Below are 20,415 nucleotides of genomic sequence, written 5' to 3'. Positions count from 1 at the left end.
TAAGCCTATGGGGAGGTTAATGAACTTAGAGCTTTATATGTAGGGTATAATTTGTGGTAATCAAGATAAATGACATTAGTGTGTTGATGCTTTTTATGGACTGGACTTGGTAGGTTAAAGTTGGTGCAAGCTTTCATGATTCGCAGAACACCTCATCAGACAAAATATGTCTTTGGATCCTGGAAGCTCTTAGATGGCATTTTGGTTTTCTGAAAAAAACCTAGTAAGCTTGGGTGCTAAGTACCGGTAGATTTCCTCTTGGCCAAATGTGGGTGGATTTTTGTGTGCATATGCAGAAGTTCAGAAAAGCAGGTATTAAAGTTGTCCATACCTGTGATCAATAGAATCCCTTTTCCTTTTCCCTTTCCCTTTCCCTTTTCTTCTTTGATAAATTGTTTAATGCATCCTTAGTATACACCTGGAACCCAGAAAGTAATCTCACCCCATACTCTGTATGTTGTGGGAATCCTTCCCCCGAGTTAAGTTTCTGTGGGTTGTTGGGCTTTATTTTTATTTTTTACAATGTTGCTTTTTAAAAATTATTTGTTGGGCACTTGCTTGCAACTCCTGTGATAGATTTTCTCATTCTGCTGTAGCTGGGCCTTTCTGATATAACAAAGGACTGTGAGATGGTAGGAGAAGACAAAAGAGGTGTGGGCAGGGCATAGTTACTAAGATACTGGTGTTTGGTGAATGATGGCTTTATCTGAGAAACACTACTTTCCTCTAAGGGTGGGGGGGTCATTGGATAGTCAGGACAGAGCAAGCCATGAGTGAAATATGGTGCTGGATGTCTGATCAGGCAGCTCCAGCTTGGAATTGTGGATGAGGCTGGATCTCTGTACAGTGGGGTTTTTCTTTTTCTTTTTGCATCTGCTTTAACTGGTAGTGCTTGCTGATAAATGCCTTTGTTAACATAAATCTAATCTTGGCTACAGCAGATAGATTTTCCAACAAAACAGCCATGATTTATTTGGGAGGCTTCCTTAATGGCTCCGATGGATGATGCGCCATTGGCAGAGATGGGCAGCAGTTAGGCCATTCAGGTTGGATCAAAGAGCAAGGCAGGATAAAATGAGACTTAGAATCCAAAATAAGAAGAGCCTGTAGGATCAGGCCAGTGACCTGCAGATGCAGCCACCAAGATGGTTTTCTGCAATTTTAGGAATGCCCCTAGCTCTAGGACAGCAATGGAAAAACTTTTACGTGTGGGCCTATTCAGGCCTGCCAGGTCTTCTCCATTTGGCCCACAAGGCCATATTGGGGAAGCCACAGACACTTTCCCTACACCTGACATCATATATGTTGGCAGGCAAAGACAAGGCCAGGCCCGGAGAAGTTTGCACCTGCAAAGCCTTGTGTGCAGCACTTTACAAGCACCAGCAGGCGGCAGATCACTGAGCCTTCCATGCACAGTGCTATGCAAAAATGGGTCAAACGTGGCCTGTGTTGGGTGTAGGGAGATAAGTTCCCTATCCCTGCTCTAGGAATACTGTACAGTTGTCCTGGCTGAGGCTGATGGAATGTGGGAGTCCAAAGTCTCTGGAAGGCACTAGGTTGGAGAATCCTGCCTTAGAAGGGGCTTAGAATGCTGGAGAGATGGACTATACTTTCTAGTCTTGGCAGAAGTTGCAAGCTTTTGAGTGCTGCTACTGTGCAGTTTGCCTCCATTCATTTCAAAGGGTAGGAGCCCAATTCAGATCCCACATCCGTTTGAACCAAGTGCAAGTTATGCAGAGCAGTAGGACCGGGTGAAGGCTGAAGAGCTTTCTCTGCATGATTCAAACGGGTTTTGCAAATTGTTCAATTGGTGCAGAGCTGCATCATTCATTCTGTATTTGTGGTAGTGGTGTGACAGAAGGCATCTTGCCCATGTCTAGCCTAGCGTTATCTGGTTGAGTATTTAGGACCCTTTCTGAGAAAAAAATGGTTCCTCCTGCAGAATGTGAGCTGATTTGTACATGCTGTCTGGGCTGGCTCATGAGAGAGAACTGCTGAAACAGGCTAAATGTGGAAAGCTGGAGCTGGGTAGAGCAAATATTTGCTGGCTAATCGAATGCAAACTTCCCCTTTCCCTATGTGTGTTAATGTTGGAACTCCAGGTAGGCAGCTCCGTAAACATGCTCTGCTCCTGAGCTGTTGGCCTAGTTTGAAGCAGGCATTTTACACGCAGCTTTGCTGTGTGACCTTGCTCTTGGTCTCTCCTCATTCAGTCCCTGGAAAAGGGGGCTGTAATGTGATAGCACACTGCAAACCAGATGCTGCCTCTCCTAGCCCAGCTTAGCTTTCCTAGGAAAATGAAATGTGGAACAAAAAACAGACTGTGTGGGGGTCTGTGGCTTGGGGCATAATCAATCTGCTCTCCAGCTCGTAATGCTAATCTTGATGTGTTCTTATGTTTCCTCTCTCAAGAGGAAAAGAGACGCCGGGAGAGGGAGGACCAGATGTACCGGGAGCGCTTGAGGACCCTCTTTCTCATTGCCATCATCATGAGCCTGCTAAACTCCTTGAGCACCAGTGGAGGCAACATATCCTGGAATGACTTTGTAAATGAGATGCTGGCGAAAGGGGAAGTGCAGCGAGTTCAAGTGGTGCCGGAGAGCGACATTGTGGAAATCTACTTACATCCAGGGGCAGTTGTGTTTGGACGGCCTGTGAGTGTCTTTTTCAGCAAGATCAGTCCTTAAAGTATTGCAAAGTAGGTTAAGCAAAGACTTCTCCATTTGGCCAACTTTGATTGATATGGGAATGTAGGCTTCAGGATTGGTATTAGAAATTCCGCACACATTTAAGTTTCACAGATTTCTCTTGGTGTTGTGCCTGCCAAACAGTTGTGTGAACCTCCAAATGCTTCCATAGTTCTTCACCAGCCCCTAAACTGGCCTGTTGTCTTGGTCGACTCAGAGGTGGTTCTTTGAAAAATAATCTTGTTTTTCCCTAATCTGCTTCTTCTCCTCATAAGCAGAAAGCTGTCAAACTTCTGTGAAGTATTCCTATATGGATATCAATATTAAGAATGCTTTTCTGATTGTTTTCATTTATCTGTTCATCTCCTTGTTCAGACAAGGAAGATAACATAATATCTATGCTGAATTTTTAGGTAATTCAAGTTAAGGGTGGGAAGACTTCAGACTTGCAGGATCTACTCTTGTTTTGTTACTAGAACCTTGAGGTCCCCCAAATGAGCTTTGGGTGGAAGGATGATGCACACTTAGAATTCAGACCATGGTACCTCTGAGCACTTGCCTAGCCCCAGAACTTGTTATTTGTACTAGAATTGAACTTGCAGGAGTTTCACACACAAATCAAATTATGGTTTTCCAATATGTGCTTTGTTTCAGCAGCTTCATTTTAGTTGAGAGTTAGGCTTTTCGGTTTTGCTATTTTTATTTTTAAATTGGAATAAGAAATCTTTGCTAATCAGCTTAAGGTCACCCAGAGTTCACCTAGTAGATCCTGAAACATCTTCTGCCCATCCCTGCGTTAAATGATTTGAGGAACAGAGAAATCTCTCACTGACTTCAGTGGAGACCTTTAAGGGAAAGCAGCTGAAGTTGCCTATGTAGAATCTAAATGAAACTATCACAGTGAATTTCATTGTCTTGGTTTTAAATGCAAAGTTTAAGCATAAGTCATCCTGATGACTTTCATAAACTGTTTGTTGGAAAACTCCACATATTTATAATACAGTATTAGTATTTTGTGAGCAGTTTTTTTGCTTTTTCTGGAACAATTTGCATACTATCCTGAACATGCTTGATCTTGGCTGATCCCAGAAGCTAAGCAGGGTCAGGCCTTGTTAGTCCTTGAATGGGACACTGCCTGGGAATACTGGGTTTTGATTCCTGCACTGAAGAGGGTTGGACTAGATGACCCTCAGGGTCCCTTCCAGCTCTACGATTCTATGATTTCTTCTGACCAGAGTACTCTCAAAGTGGCTAACAATAAAGAAATATCCAATAATAAATGCAATTCAAAACCAAAAGACACAAATAGCATGACAGATAATGAAAACATCTAACTTTAATATGCAGCCCTGTTTAGGGAAGTTTTTAATGACTGATGTTTTAATGTATTTTTAATCTTTTATTGGAAGCCGCCCAGCCAGATGGGCAGGGTATAAATAATAATAATAATAATAATAATAATAATAATAATAATAATAATAATAATAGGCTTGCATGAGAAAAACTGTCTTCTCTTGATGGAGGAGGTTTAAAAGAGAGCATTCCAAACTTTCCACAGCAGAGTGTTCCAGAATGTGGGTACAGCCACAGGAAAAATCCTCTTGTGTGTCCTGACTAACTTAGCATCTGCCCCATGTGAGGCTGCAGTGGGTGGCCCTTCCATTAGATTCAAAATAACTTATTATAATACAATAAAATAATTCTGTACTGATTACTGGTACCCATAACAATAGCAGTTGCCACAAACAGTGAAACTTGCATGGCCTTGTGAGTTTTCCAGGTTGAGAGAGAAGGCAGCTAATATCGGTAAGAATGGGTTGCCTGTTGATTACTTAAGCCTCTCCTCTGACTCGTAGCAAAGTGCACCTTTGTCTGTGCTTAAGCCAACCTGAGATTTTGGCAAGCTTAAGAGGTCACGTAGCTTTTAATTCCTTGCCCAGCAGCCACTTTTCATCCCCCTTGGAATTCCCCCACCTACTCACACATGACAGGTTGTGGCCCTGAGCAGTTTTTTTTCCACCTGTGCAATTCCCAGTTGATCAATGTCCTGAATCTGGCCTCAGCGTTGTTAACGTTGCTTTTGTGTGTCTCCAGAGGCTTGCCCTGATGTACAGAATGCAGGTAGCGAACATTGACAAGTTTGAGGAGAAGCTGCGGGCAGCTGAGGAAGAGCTGAGCATTGACCTGAAGGACAGGATCCCCGTTTCCTACAAGCGCACTGGCTTCTTTGGAAAGTATGACATATTTAGAAGAAAGCTCCTCCACCATTGCAAGGCACTGTCTGCCCCACCCTCCATTTCTTGCCTTCCTCTCTCCACCCCACCATGCCCACTGTGCTTCTTCCTCTTGCTTGCCGTGGCTGTGTGTACAGTGTCTCCAAGCAGCCTTCCCTGACCTGACACTTTTCAGATGCTTTGGACTACAACTGCCATTAGGCTCAGCTAACAGAACTGTGCTGGCTTGGGCTGGCAGGAGTTGTAGTCCAAACTATCAGGAGGGTGCCAGCTTGGCAAAGCATGTCCTGAAAAGACTTGGTGGCCTAGATTGGGACACCAGCAGCCACCACCAACCACAAATGTGTGAAACGCATGACACACACCACTTCCTGCGTTTAGCCAGCTAGGAGGTGACTTTGCCTGCTTCGGAACTTAATTGTATGACTTAGCTCTGTGAGATTTTCCATGGGAATAGCAAGGGAAGGGGCTGTGGATTGGGGCAACCACAACCCAGCCTAAGCACCATAGACTTACAAAAGTATTTTCTTGTGAAAAGTGTGCCAATCAATTTTCCCAGTGAATACTGCAGGGTGGCTTGGTGAACATGGCAGTGATCATAGTGTGGGGGATCCAATGGAGATAATGCCTTAACAGCCTGAGTGAGCCTCCCACACGGTATTATCTTTGGCTTATAAAAATAAACTCCCGAGCGTTTGCCCATTAAGACAACAGCCGACTGTACCTTTGGCGGACACTGACTCATAGGCCCCATGCTGAGCAGAAATGTTTTGCTAATCAAACCCCAAATGTCAATGTGAAGCAAGTGCTCCCATTAAACGTATGGACTTTGTTATGCAGAACCCCACATCCTTTGTCACAAGGATTTTGCAAAGGCTAAAGCTGTTAATACTGATGTAAAGTCAGAATGGGAATTGATGCTGAGAACAGGAGGAGGGCAGAAGCTTCTAAAGATGCAGGAATGCTGGCTTGGAACGTTTGTTTCTCCTTAATGATGGCAAGAGCCAGCTCTTCTTGTGGTCTTCTTTCTGCTGCTGCAGCAGCTTTTATCCACAAAAAAACGATTTATGGAATCTTGTCATCTCTGGCTGACGAGCTTCTCTTGTAATAAGAATGGAAGGAGGCCTATAAACCATTCTGTTCCAGGGCCAGGTTTGGCTTTCTGAGGAGACTATGAAAAGAGTTTCATGGGCAAAACATTTCTGGGTTTGTGGGGAGGAAGGTTTTTTATTCACTCTCTCCATTGTGCTTTACTTTCAGAGCTGACAGGCAAACTAAATTATTGACTGACTTACATAGGAAGCTGCCTTAAACTGAGTCGAGTCACACCATTGGTCTGACTGGCAGCGTCTCTCCAGGGTTTTAGGCAGGGGTCTTTCCCAGTCCTACCTATAGTTGTCAGGAATTGAAACCTGGGACCTTCTGCATACAAAACAGATGCTCAGCCACTGAACTATGACACTTCCAGGAGCCAGGATGAAGAACGTCCGAAGTCCTCTCCATGGATCCCTTCAACATGAGCTACTGGCTGCAGATCGATTGATGCTTTCTTCCACCATTACCTTATTTTCCATTTGGAATGTAAACTTTGTAGAAGCTACCCTTGTGCTGCTTTCACTGTTGAATCTGTGCCTTAACCACCACATGTAATTATTTTTGGTGGGTATTTTAAAAAAATAACTTTTGCTTTAATCACTTGGCAATCTTGCATTGTGAAAGGTTGGTTATTTACCTGAAAGTTGCAGTCATTGAGAGTTGTGACTTGAATGAGGATGGTATTAAATCCTTTGGCCACCTCTAGCACTCCCAGCAGCCCACCACTTTCCCTACCTATGCCCACTGAATCTCAGACACCTGAGGACATTGTCCTACATGCTGGCCTTGAGGCCTGCTTTCCACGACAGTCGCTCAGAGGAGCTGGTCTGAAGCACTTCCTTGACTTGGGGAAGGGCCTTAGCTCATTGGTAGAGCAACTGCTTTGCATATGGAAAATTGTAGGTTCAGTCCCCACTGGTGTCTCCAGGTAGGGCTGGAAATGACCCTGCCTGAAATACTGGAGAGATGTTCCCAGTCAGTGGAGACAATTGAGCTAGATGGGCCAGTAGACTCTGAGTAAGGCAGCTTCCTAGGTTTCCCTATGTTTCAATGGAGCAATCTACCCAGAGTCAGAGACAACACATATTCTCTGTTAGCGACATTTGTTTGGAACCCCCCCAAGCTTTATTGAAATTAATGCCAGCTGCACATTAATGCTTGAGAGTGAGAGCACAGAAGATGCCCCTTTACACTGCCCCCAAAGCTCATTGGGCTCTTAACCTGTTCTTTGATTTAAACAGGCTCCTTTCCCTCCCCCCAAAAAAGCTGTACTCCAGATGTTACAAGACTACAGCTCCCATCATCCCTAACCTGGCTGATGGGAATTGCAGCTGAAGCGCCACAGCTTTCCTGTCCCTGCGTCTTGAAACATTGCCATAGCTGCACTCCTGTCTCACAAATACAGTACTGGCTATATTTTTGTCCGTTCATAACCGATACAGCAGTTGCTTAGGTCTGACCCTGGTTTGCTGTTGTCTTTGCAGCGTCCTCTATGCCCTGGGGATGGCTGCTGTGGGTGTTGGCATCCTGTGGTACATCTTTCGCCTGGCCGGGATGGCAGGAAGGGAAGGAGGCTTCAGTGCCTTTGTAAGTAGTTCTCCCTCCTGCTTTGTTTTGGGTGGGCCTGGCTTCTTCTTCCCTCCCCCAGCAAAGTCAACAGCGGATGAGAATTAAGCTGTGCCAAAGGCTGGGCGGCCCTGTGCTATGTCTTGCTGCTTTTCCTATCAGCTGACGGAACTTTACAGTATTTGGCCTCATGGGTGGGGTGGTGGAGGGGGGGGCGTCCTCTGTCCCTCTAGGCTGGGAAGGCTGAGCTCAGGGAATCTGCAGGGCAGTTCTCTGCTGTTTTCAGGGCTCACTAATGACTTGCAGCTGGGAATGGCATTTCTTTTGCTTTTGTCTTGCCAGCAAATCTCGCATGCAGCAGCGAACACAAATCCCTTGCTTTTAGCAAAATAACTTTTTTCAGTCTTTAAAGCTGCCTAAGCTTTTTGGACTGTGCTGTGAGCTGGCCTTCATACCTCCTGTCACATGCCTCCCTCCCAGCATCAGCCAAACCCCTGCCGCTCGGTCAGCTGAGGGGAAGGATGGTGATTTCTGTCTGCCTGCCTGCCTGCCTGCTTGGGAGGGGCTGGGGGAGGTGGCAGTGGGCTGAAAAAAATGTTCTGCAGTTCAGTAGCCCAGCCAGCTCTGCCCTACTCCCTTTACTTCATAGCTGTGGAAGTTCCCAAGGCTCCCTCTGTACTTCCTTTAGGTGGGTGATACCCCTGGCACTTTTATTGATGCACTTCCAAGCTTGTGGCCTGCTGTAAGCTTAGTTGAAAAGCCAACATTAGTAGCTGTTTTCAGCAAAGGATAATGAGCAGTTATGCAGAGGCTGTTTAGCTAAATTGTTGTTTTGTCTGTCGCTGTGGTTTAATGGAGGCTAGAATGCAGTGCCTGTTGCTTTTGAGGTCCCTGTTGTTCTGTTCGCCCTCTTCTCCCCCTGCCACCATAAAAAAAAAGCCCCACCACCAAATCTCTTGCATAAGCAACATTCTGAAAGCCAGGGAATTGAGTGGATCATGCTGCCATTTTGGTGGAGTGGTCGCCAGCCCGGCTAGCGAAACTAAAATTACAAGAGAGGAGTTCTAGAGAGCTCCTTCCATCTGATTTCTCTGTCTGTAGATAGAGGGTGGCGGCAGCAATTGTTTGAGGCATCCCTCCAGCTTGCTACTAACATTAAAACCTATATCAAGATAGCAGCTGAGTGAGTGGAACCACAGCCCTACTTACCTAAAGCAGAAAATAGAACAGAAAGGCAAATAAATGGTCTGCCCTGTGGAGGATGGCACATGGGCCCTGCCAAATGCAGCGCGAGCACTTCATTGCTCAGTGAACTGCTCTTCCTCCAAGCTCATAAGAATCAGGGCTTTGTATAACCCCTGCTTTTCCTTATTCGGCCATATCTTTCTCTCTCTCTCTCTCTCTCTCCCCTCCACCCTGCCCACCCCTCAACAGAGTCAGCTGAAGATGGCCCGCTTCACTATTGTGCATGGGAAATCTGGGAAAGGGATCAGCTTCAAGGATGTAGCAGGAATGCATGAGGCCAAAATGGAGGTCAAGGAATTTGTGGATTATCTGAAGGTAAGACAAGTGCTGGCAAGTGCAGCTGGGAAGTTGGGAATGGGAAGGATTGAGTGGGCAATGCTGTGAATCCAGTAATGCAAGTGTGCGGAACCTTTGGCCCTCCAGGGGTTTCGGCACTACAACTCCCATCATCTGTTGGCTATGCTTGCTTGATTTACCCTGTGAGTGGGACCTTTTATTTGTAGCGTATTTGTTTTTTTGGTCACACTTGCCCCAGGATTCTTGGGGATGGGGTATCCTTTTTCAAATAGCACTCTTTTCATTATGCCTTTTCCATCACACTATTAGCTATAGGCCTCATGAGTAGTAGTGGGCCTGCTTCTTTGTGGTGCAGGGGCAGAGGGCCCGTCTCTGAGCAAGGGGTGTGGTGCGGCTGAATGGGCAACCATCTTGTCTTCCCAGCCACTAAGGGACATGAGGGGGTGTTTCTTTTTGCATGCTGTCATACATGTGGGAAAGAACATCCGTGGAAGTTTGTGATTTGCTTCCTCCAAGAGAAGATGCAGAATGAGTATGCAGCTTAAAGAAAGTTTTTTTCTCCTCCCACTCCTAGAGCCCAGATCGTTACCTACAGCTTGGTGCTAAAGTTCCCAAAGGTGCCCTGTTGCTTGGACCACCAGGCTGTGGCAAGACCTTGTTGGCAAAAGCTGTTGCTACTGAGGCCCAGGTGCCATTCCTGGCGATAGCTGGCTCTGAGTTTGTGGAGGTGATAGGAGGTAAGTCCTGGGGCGGGGAGGCTGGATTCACTTAGAGGTGGTGTGTGTGTTTTTATTTTTTTTAATCTTTGCTTCTTCAGCAGTCAGCTTTGATTTATTTAACAGAGCCAGCTAGGTGTGAGGCATTGTACAGAAGGAATGTGGTCCTTGCAATCTGTTTCTGTGGAGCAGAACTTGACTCGGGGCTCTCAACCCCCAGGAAGGCGGCCTGAGCAAGATTCCAGGCATCCACTCAAGGGGAAACGCAGTAGCTGAATAGGGATGGTGTATATCTGGGTAGATGTAAACACCTTCCCTCCCTAGCCCACTACAGTTTCCTTTCCACAGTTGATCAAAAGGCAGAGGGGTCTCTCTCCTTGGTGAGAGCTGGAAGGAGGACTCTGTGGGAGCCTGCTCAGCTTTCCCCTGAAACAAGCAAACAAACAAAAAGTGTGTTCCTGTGGGCTTAATGAAAATGTGGCTTACCAGGAAGAAAGCTTTGTTCTCAGTTAGTTTATTTGTAGGAAACTTTGAAGCCCTCTCACAGAGACTGTTGCTTGTGTCCTGGGGCAGTACGGCATTTTCACTGACTGATCTAATACATGCATACATACATACATACATACAAATACACACAAACACACACACACACAGACAGAGAGAGAGAGAGAGAGTTCCCCTCTTGACACCAATTCTGCTGCTCTTCCTTTCTTCCACTCTGCTCAACTTCTGACCCTGGAACTTTCTAACCTAGTCCAGTCAAAGGCACCCTGGAAAAAAAGTTGGGGGCTTCTTGTTTCCTGGTCTGCTGTTAGGCAGCAAATATCCTCCTAGTTCAATTTGGTTTCTTGTTGCTGCTGCGATCTTTGCTCGCACCTGAAACCAGGCAGCCCTCTGATAACCTACAACATAATAGCATATTTGAGCCCTGCTGGATCAGGCCAATGGCTCATCTAGTTCAGTATCCTGTTCTCACAGTGACCAACTAAATGCCTATAGGAAGCCTGCAAGTGGGATTCAAGCACCAGAGCACCTATGATTTCCAGCTACTTTTATTAGCAACAAGGGCACTGTAGGCCTGTTGGACAAAGCACAACCAGCAGCCTTGGGACATATTTAAGATTCACCCTGGCAGAAGCTTGCGAGGGCCCAGATTCAGGAAGCAGAGCATGAAGCTATTTATTAGAATGGATTTGTTCTCTCGTCTCCTTCCCCCCTCCCCCTGCTCCCTTCTGTAGGACTTGGGGCTGCTCGCGTGCGGAGCCTCTTCAAAGAAGCCCGAGCCCGTGCACCCTGCATCGTCTACATTGATGAAATCGATGCTGTGGGGAAGAAACGCTCCACAAACATGTCTGGCTTCTCCAACACAGAGGAAGAGCAAACCTTAAACCAGCTGCTAGTAGAAATGGATGGTCAGTAGCTTAGGCGCATTCTCCAGTCTTGCTTTCTTCCTTGGCTTGTGGTCAGAAATATTTCCCCTTTCTCCACTCCAGGAGGAAAACTCTCCTCCTACTGTTGCCATGGTATTACTCACAGAAGATGGCAGCTCAAGCATGCCCCCCCCGCTCCCTGCCTTTCTCCCCCTTTTTTCCTTCATTGCTAAGCTTCTCTCTGTTGCCCAAGTACTCCCAGATTCTCCAAAGAGTTCCAAACTCTCCTTGTCACATTTGATGTTGCCATCCCCCCCCCCCCCACTCTCCAGTTTGACTTCGGCCTGCATCCAGAAAGGGAGGGTCACAGTTGTAGGTTACAGGCAGGCCACTCCAAATAAGATTAGTTAGATGTGGTAAGCAATGATATAACTCTAATAAATGCATAAAATTTTTCCCAAGATGGGTAAGTTTAAAGCCTGTTTACTTGGAAAAGAAAGATTGGATGCAGAGGGGCAGAAGCAGATACAGTTAGTTCCTTCTGCTCTTGTCTTTCTGCCTTCAGTCCTTCAGCCAGTGCAATCCCACCCCCACCCCCTGGTAAGGAAGAGCAAAACTTTGGCCACTCCCACTGCTCTCTTCTCCCAGCTCTGCCTATTGTCTTTCGGACCTGGCAGCAAGACGCAAGAGAGATTCTCGTTTGGTTGCTAGGTTTCTTTTGGTTGCTTATTGCATGCCTTGTGTGTTACTGCTATCACTGGGTCTCTTGGTAGGGACTCAAGGTATTGAGACTGGACCCATTGGTGGGTTCTTAAAACTCTCTGAAATGTACCACCTGGCTGGTTTTCCGCTTGTGTGCACAAGTGTGTGCACGTCTGTGTCTGTAGCTCTAGAATTTCCTGTTCCCTAAGCTCTATTGGGGAAAATATTTTCAGGTACTCCCTAGGGCAGGGATAGGGAACCTGTGGTCCTCCAGATTATGTTGGACACTAACTGCCATCAGTCCTAGCCAGTAATGGACAGACATGATATCCAGCAACATCTGGAGCTCCACAGGATCCCCAACCCAGCCTGAAATAAGTACAACATTTAGGGGGAGGCCGATGCTAAGAAGCACCAAGTGGTGCAGGAAAGGTGGCCCAAGACTTCAAGCCTTAGCTAGCCTTTTGCTTCAGCTGGTGTCTGTCTGGGAGAAGGCCTCTTCAGAAGTGCCTTGGCTGGGAGCCAGCCGAAGCTTCTTCTGGCCCAAGCATAGCAGTCTGCAGTGTGCTTGACAGACCCAGCCAGCGCCTTGCTTTGTCTCTAATATTGATGCAGCCACTCTGTACTGCTAGTGTAGCTGAAACTAGATGAGTGAGGTTGAAACGATGTGCTTTTAAAAGAGTCTCTGCTAAAGCACGAAAGCACCCTCTTTTGCTTCATGCTGGCTGATCAGAATGAACCGAGCTGAACTAAGGAACATGAGGAAAGCAGCTCCTGTGAGGAACAGTTGAAAGAGCCAAGTATGTTCAGCTTGGGGAAGGGAAGGTTGGGGGAAGACATGATCGCAGTCTTAAAATATAGGAAGGGCTGTCATTCAGGAGAGCATGGAGCAGACTTGCTCTCTTTTCCTCCAAGGGTGAGGAGGTCTAGAACGAATGGGCAAAAAGTACAGAGATGCAGTTTTTAGCTGAACTTTAGGAGAAAGTTCTGAATGGCAAGAGCTGTTTGACAACAGAACAGACTCTGCCTTGGGAGGTGGCAGACTGTCCTTCTCTGGGCATATTGAATTACAGCCTGGGTGGTCACCTGTCAGGGATGTTGTGCTTGCATTCTGCATTGCAGGTCCTGGATTGAGCCAGAGGGGGACTAGTCGACCTCTAAGGTCCCTTCCATCACAAAGATTATATGAAGAGTGTGTGTATGTGCGCGCATGCTCACATGCAATGTTAACTCTGCCATACAGCTTTGAACATGATTGGTCCATTCTCCATGCACATACTGATCTTGGGCTCTACTAAATCTTGGATTTGAGCCTTGCTTTTCCCAAAAATTGAATAATCTTCCACCAGATGGTCAGAAGCCTCCCTGCTCTCAGCTAAAGTGTGCAAGCAGTCGACCACTCTTCATCCCGGAATAGAAGGTTGCTTGCTTTGTTAAATTTGCCATACTTTTGGGTGGAAACAGAAGTGTATGCATATCCCAGTAGGTTGAGAGAGCCTGGGTAGTTGTGTAACAGGGAGAGCACCTGTCAGATCCAGAATTGCTTCCTTTCATTCTGCCCTTTGTGCCCTGGGAGTGGGGGAGGCAGCTCCTCTCCGGGAGTCTTGTTGCCTTAATCACTCTCCGTTGCCAGTTCAGTCATGTTGAAGCTAGGGGTGTTGATTTGGGGGAGGGCGGAGAATAGATTGACAAGGGGTCACAGGATTATAAAAGGCTCAGTCTGGAGCCTTGCACTCCCAGGCCTTGTTCTGATGGTGTGTCTTTGGCGAGCACTGGAAAGCTTGTTGTGTTTGGTGATGGATCTGCTGGTTGTCTGATCTATTTTGGGAGCACTTCTTCCCAGGAGCAAAGCAGCTAATGTTCTGCTTGCACTAATCTTGCCATAGGAATGAAGCTGCTTAGCCCACGTGACTGACTCCCAGCGCCTCTATTTCCTTCCTTCTTGCCTTGCAAAATACCCTGACAGACTGATGCACAGTTGTGCTTTGTTGTCTTCTGGAATTTGCCTCCACAGCATCCTGCAAGGAGGCAGAAGTGAGGCTCATTAGGTAGCAGCATGCAGTAGGAGAGTGGACCTCTGGGTTATCTGGAGGATAAATCCCTTGGGTGAGCTATTGTGCTCATCTCTTGGGCAGCGTGGGGAGACTATGCCCCTGCTGCCCCCACTCTAAGGCAGCAGTGTGTGCTTCTGCAGTTCAAGCAAGGAAGAAGCCTAGCTATATCTGCCTCATGCCAAGAGCTTCCTGTGTAGCTTTGTATTTGGCTGGCTGCATTGCCCCACAGCTGTGGTCATGCCATTTAAAGATGGCAGTTCTGGCAAATGCACGCTGCCGCTAAAATGTTATCTTCAGTATACTGACAACTGCTAGAATGCAAACTGTTAACATAATTGTGAGAGAAGTTGCATCAATGGTTGTATGAGTGCGGGTCACATTTGAGTCTAGCGGGCTTCAGTGTCTTCTGCAATTCAGGGATTGGAATTGTAAGGACAGGACAACTAAAAATATATATTTCTGTGTGTTCTTAGTTGTATAAAATGTGCAATAAACCATTTAAAGGAGGAAATTGTGTCCAGATCTCTAGCGTTCTGGCATTTATATAATCCACATGAGTCAATTTTCGCTAGATAGGTCCATGAGCACCTGCTTGATTGCAGCCTCTCCTTTCCCCGCCCACGACCTTGCATATTAAAGCATGTTTGTGTACCTCTCATGCAGGGAAATGTCTCTCTCTGGAGCTTCTTGCACAGGTGGCACATTCCATTCACTTCTGCTCTTCACATTTTTCTCTGTTGCAGGCATGGGGACCACCGATCATGTCATAGTGCTAGCATCCACCAACCGGGCAGATATCTTGGACAATGCTCTCATGAGACCTGGGAGGCTTGACCGCCACATTTTTATTGATCTGCCTACTCTGCAGGTATTATTTGGACCCACCTCTGCTGTGACTCTTGGATTCTGTGGTTAAGGTATTGGGCAGTGGATAGTGGACACTTTTCTTCTTTAGTATTTGACTCACAAGTGGTGCACTCAATCCCAGGAACTGGATTCACTCCATTGTTGGTTTTCTGCTATAAGGGTGTTTCTGTTGCTTCCTGTTGGAGCTCTAGCAGAATCTCGGCTTTGTGAATGGTGCGTTCAGATTGCAGGCCTACATGAGCTCAGTAAACCTATAAAACCAGGTCTGCTGGGTTTATGTTGACCCACAATTGGAAGAGCACGAACCATAAAGTTCAGTAGTCAGTGTCAATTGGACAGTCAGGAACTGTGAGGTTTTCCACACAAGGTTACTTAAAACAACAACAACAACAACAACAACAACTTTTGTGCTAAGGAAAGGAACTGGTTATGCAAGAGGCACCTTTACTCCAGTAATAGTTCTCAGAACACGACCCTTGTGCCTTTGCTGTGGTGCTTTTAAGCAAAGGACCAAATGCTTTCAATCAGATTTGTGTGTGTAGATGGATGCAGATTCACACGGTATGAATTTTTGCATTTAGAACTCTTAAGGCAGGCTTGGCCTGACTTCAGTCTTGCGTGGTCTGCTTTTTAAAAAAACACACACACAACTGAAATCTCTGTGGTTCAAGCATGTGGTTTTTTTAAAAAAAAACACCACAGAGCTTAAAATAGCTCACTGCTTGCATCCCTAGGTATTTGACTGCTAGCCAGGTAGAAAAGAGTCTTGCGTGTTTCCAGAAGACATTTGGGGCTTCTTGTGATCTCAGTAGGCAGAGTTAAGTGCACGCAGTGGGAAGCATAGAAAACAGCCCAAAGAAAAGGAACCTCCTTGTCCTCCTCCTCCTCTCCCCTCCATTAATCCTATGTAAGGTTTCCTTCTCTCCCCACTGCCCTCCCCGGAACAGCTCATAAATGGCTGCATCCGCTTGGGCGGTAAGCAGGACCTAAATTGAGATGAGGGTTTTCCTTTTTAAACAGCACCAGCATCCCCTCCTCCCATCTGGGGCTTCGCTATCCTCCTGCTCCTCCAGGTTTTCGCTTAAAATACCTCAAATGCCTGATACGATCTGGCACCGGAAAAGTGAGCTGTGCAGCTGCCTTGAAGGAGGAAGGAGAAGGAAATCCTGGCAGCTGAGCCCACTGCTTTAATCAGGACCGCCTGGACCAGCTGAATGAGTCACTTGCTGGCTTGTAGCCAGCTAGATCTGGCCCCCTCACCCCAATTGCAAATTGCCTCTCTTCATTCAAGGAGAGGGGAGCATCTGCAAAGCCCCAATTCTCTCTCCCTCTCCCTCTGTCCGTCTCCCCACCCCCCACCCCCGCCCGCTCAGTCATGGCAAGTGCTATGATGATAGAAACATTAAGGAATAAATCAAAATTAATAGGAGGGGGGTATAGTGAGAGGAATGACCTTTGGATGGAAGAGCCAATGACTTCTTGCAATGACTTCTTTACATCTGTCCTGCATTTGAAAGAAGCCGTGGAAATATCCAGAGCCTGGAAAGATAGGCAAGCAAGAGAGACTCTGCCCCCTGGTGGTTTTGCCTTGTAATAATCATGGCTTTGCCAAGCCTGGCATCTTCCGTTGAGTAGAGATTCCTTCTTTCAGAAATCCTGCTTCTGAAGCCTTGTTGGGGTGGCAATCTACTCCAGATCCTCTTCAGGCCTCTCTCAAAAGGCATCTTGATTTGAGCCTACAACAGGGGTAGCAGCCCTGCCTCGTATTGCTGGTCTGCAACTTGCGTCATAAACCATTGCCTCTGCTGGCTGAGGCTGGCAGGAACATCTGGAGGGCACTCTGTTCACTACCACTTGCCTACAGTCTGTATTTTCAATAGAAACTACTCAGGTTCTGTGGGGCAGCGTGCATTTTTCTACACACACGGGCACACAGGCTTTTAAAAATGCTTTAAAAAATCTTATATTTTTAGACTATGTTGTGGACTCCTGTCCTTTTGCCTTGCCACTTCTCTCTCTCCTTTCAGTTGCTTTATCCCAAGCTAAGGAGGATGCTCAGTGTTCTCAAGCCAAAGCCCACGTCCTAGTGAGACTACCCACTACACCACACTGGCTCCAATAGTTTTTGGATGGTTTATGCATGTTTTGACATAGGGATGATAGCAATCTTCTGTAAAGTCTAGAGAAGCAGTTGCAGGGGTGGCTGAAGGTCTACCTGGTCCATCATTCTTTGCAAGAATAAGTAATAAACAAATAAGAATAAATAAGCAGGAAGGCTGTGAACCTGGGACTCCCTTCTACCCACCCTTCTGCTTTTAGAGGACAAGGTGATGTCAGCATCTTCCTTTCTTCTTATGCCCATTTGTGCCCTTCAGCATCAGCTGCACCATGCAAAACTGCTCTGTCTTGTTCCTTGCAGGAGAGGCGGGAGATCTTTGAGCAGCACCTGAAGGGCCTGAAGCTGTCTCAGGCTGGCACTTTTTATTCCCAGCGCTTGGCTGAGCTCACTCCGGGGTTCAGTGGTATGTAAGAGCAGCTGTTTGTCTGGTTTTCCTTTGTTTTGTTGTTGTTGCTGTTTGCATCCAGCCACATGTTAGCAATCTCTGTAGCGCACTTTGGTCATGTATGGCTTGGCTACCTTCCACCCGGCTGCTTCCTTCCAATGCTGCTGTGTGTGATATGAAAGAAAAGAGGGCCAAAGCCCCCCCCCCCCCCCCGGTGCTGTAGTTATGCTGGATGGAAATTGACACACAGACTAGTACCTAGCCTGGTTGTGCTAAATCCATGAATCAGCCAGTTTTCCAGCATTTTTGTTAGTTTTTCTTCCAATAGAGGTAGTAAAAAACAATTCGTGCTTGGCGTGTGTGACCCAGATTTTTGTGGGGTTGGAGCTGCTGCTTCTGGTTGTGCCTGCTGGAAACTTAGTAGCTGGAAAATCAGTGCAATTATCTGGGGAAATGTTTCTGCAGTCTAAAATATTTTAACTGAGCAGTTCAGCATTAGATTAGCTTGAGAGAAACGGGTAGGACATTCCTGCTTTCCTGAGCCTCTAGTCCATCTCCGAGCTCAGAACAAAGCTGTGAATTTCCTGTTTGTGGAGTATCCTCTGTGAGTTCCCCGCTGGTGGCCCCCGCTCTGCCTCTTCCGTGATTCCTTTGAGCAGCCCCCACACCACCCACATGCTCAAAACTCAGAACAGATGTGCCTTCTCCTCCCTGGAGAAACTTGTGTGATTGTGGTCAGAAGAGCCCCAGCGGGCAATGCCAAGCCCAGGCCACCCTCTCCTAAGCCCAGTTTGAGACGGCGCTTGATTAACTCATTGCTGTCTACCATGAAGCCTCTCCTTGAGGGTCACCTTGTGGTTTTGAATCTAGCATACGGAGCACAACAGCGAGAGGCTTGCAAGATCCTGCTTATTTCTGCTTTGCATAACAGCCCCTTCCCCCCTCACTTCCTGATTTCCCCTCCTTTGTACTCTGCTTTTTAAAAACTCTTATTTGCAGAACCACTTTTTTTATTACAGTAAACTGTGACAAAGGGAAGCTGATTGAAAAGAAATTCATAGAAAGCACTAATGGTTGCCAGTAGTACCCCTAAAAAGATGTGGCAACATTCTTGACAACAGGAAGTCCAATTCAGGGAAAATAACAGAGTTAGAGATCAAGTATGTTACGTAGCCAGAGTGATAAAAAAGGGATATATTGTGCCAACAACTACATAATAAATACACTGTTAAACCTTTCAAGCCTGGAATGTCGGCTCTGCCTCTCATTACCTTGACTAAAACAAAACAATCTAGTTTTTTAAAACATGTCATAGAAGCAGCTTAAAGAAGCAGCTCTGTCAGATACTAAAAATGCCCACACTTTATCAAGCAATGCTACTGAGGTTTGATACTGTTCTGTGATTTAGGGGGAAAAAGTTGCCACTGTAAACAAGTGGGCTACAAGAGTCGAAGCAGGTACACATAGCTTCTTTACATAACCTAACAATGCCACAGGGGTGTAATGTGGGGGCATTGCATGTAATGGATTTGAAAAGTTGCAGAATCTTAACCCCAAACGAGCAGCAATTTAGGGCATCACATTCAGGTATTGAAGAGGAATCTCTTGATGCAAGTGGAGAGCAGTTAACATTCAGGTGGCATTGGACATCAGGCAAGGTGGTGCCAGCACCTCAAAGGCTGCACTGCTTCATCTTCTTTTCTTGCAACCTAAGAAAAACTGGTGGCTAAAGACAGGAGGACGTTGTTGCTGTAATTATTGTTATTAAAATTGTATACCAGCCTCCCTAGGGAGCCTAGGTTGGCAGACACACAATCAAAGCATTAAAAAAATGCTCCAGTATAGACACAGTCAGGGAAAAGCCTCCACTTAAAAGGCTTGTTGGAAGAGGAAAGTCTTCAGTTGGGTAGAACTGGGCCCAACCTGGGGTTTGGGAGGATGGTACATCATTCTCAGGGTCCAACTGGTCATATTTTGAGGTGTTGGGAAGGAAATTTCATCCCCTCCTCATAATGGCAAGTGGTGACTTGGGCAATTTCTTCCCCTACTCCTTCCGAATTGGTGTTACAGGTTGGCTCGTTTGCTTGATTCTCCTGGAGTCACTACCTACCCTTCAGGTGCATCCTTGGGTGCAGAGTGCTGTATCATTTTTATACACCCTCTTTGAGTTCCATGGAGGATCATTGCTTGGGAGAGCATGTTGGGCTTGATAGTTACCTGCTCTGTTCCCGCTCCCTGATCCCAAGAAAACCCAATGAGTGTATGTTGCTCTGTCTACAGGAGCAGACATAGCCAACATCTGTAATGAGGCTGCTCTCCACGCAGCAAGGGAGGGGCATAAGTCCATCGACACATTCAATTTTGAGTACGCTGTGGAGAGAGTCATTGCAGGTAAGGTTTCTTTTTGGGTGATATGTTGGTCAGTTTTCTTGTCTACGGTAAAGTGTCACATGATAAGGGGTTTTGCCATCATCGCCAGTTTAACACAGCCAAGCTGCCAGTGGACAGCTGCAGGGTGGAGGAACATAAATGGAGTGGTGTGAATCAGGTCTGCTTAATTACAGACCACGAAGAAGCCTCTCTGTTTGGGTGTATATGTTTTACAATACCTCGGCTTTGCTGGCCTTAATGGGGGCTTTCCATGTATTGTTAGGGTCTTGCTTTGTGCATAGCCACAATCTCTGAAGACTGCCTGGTGAGTGGCAGGAGATTTTTGTGTGTTGATTTTTATCAAGGGATACATTGCTGGAATCCAACCTTTGCCTATATATTTCAGCAGTTGCCTTCTCCAGAGAGAAATCTTAAGGGCTTGCCCTATCCTACATGGACCATTTATATACTCCTGTAGGGCCAGAGTTTAATAGGCTGTTTAAAAGTGGTATCAGGGTCTGAAGGATGAATTGACAGACCTGTGTTATTGCAACTATCAATGCAATAAAGAATTGTTGCTGGCTCTCTTAGGCCTTGGATCATGATAACGGAGAGTTCTCTGACTTACAGCTGAGTATAGTGCATAAGGGGCAGAGAAAGCCTTTTCCCTTCTCAGCCTTGCAGATTAAAATAGTGGTGCACCTTAGT

At 46.4% G+C, this 20,415-nt stretch overlaps 1 protein-coding gene across 1 annotated transcript in view; it reads left to right on the top strand.

Annotated features, from left to right (window-relative positions):
- SPG7 (SPG7 matrix AAA peptidase subunit, paraplegin) overlaps positions 1 to 20,415 on the top strand; it is a 36,105-nt gene that overhangs the window by 10,879 nt on the left and 4,811 nt on the right. Inside the window, exons 4-12 of the mRNA XM_028740006.2 lie at positions 2,413 to 2,654; positions 4,782 to 4,921; positions 7,501 to 7,603; positions 9,017 to 9,142; positions 9,699 to 9,861; positions 11,079 to 11,252; positions 14,710 to 14,834; positions 17,253 to 17,355; positions 19,618 to 19,728. Of these exons, the coding sequence (XP_028595839.2) occupies positions 2,413 to 2,654; positions 4,782 to 4,921; positions 7,501 to 7,603; positions 9,017 to 9,142; positions 9,699 to 9,861; positions 11,079 to 11,252; positions 14,710 to 14,834; positions 17,253 to 17,355; positions 19,618 to 19,728 (1,287 nt within the window). The remainder of the gene's footprint in view (positions 1 to 2,412; positions 2,655 to 4,781; positions 4,922 to 7,500; positions 7,604 to 9,016; positions 9,143 to 9,698; positions 9,862 to 11,078; positions 11,253 to 14,709; positions 14,835 to 17,252; positions 17,356 to 19,617; positions 19,729 to 20,415) is intronic.

The sequence above is a fragment of the Podarcis muralis genome, chromosome 7, assembly GCF_964188315.1.
Source record: "Podarcis muralis chromosome 7, rPodMur119.hap1.1, whole genome shotgun sequence".
Lineage (NCBI taxonomy): Eukaryota > Metazoa > Chordata > Lepidosauria > Squamata > Lacertidae > Podarcis > Podarcis muralis.
Note: the sequence above shows the minus strand (reverse complement) of the source record. Positions and strands in the feature narration are given on the sequence as shown.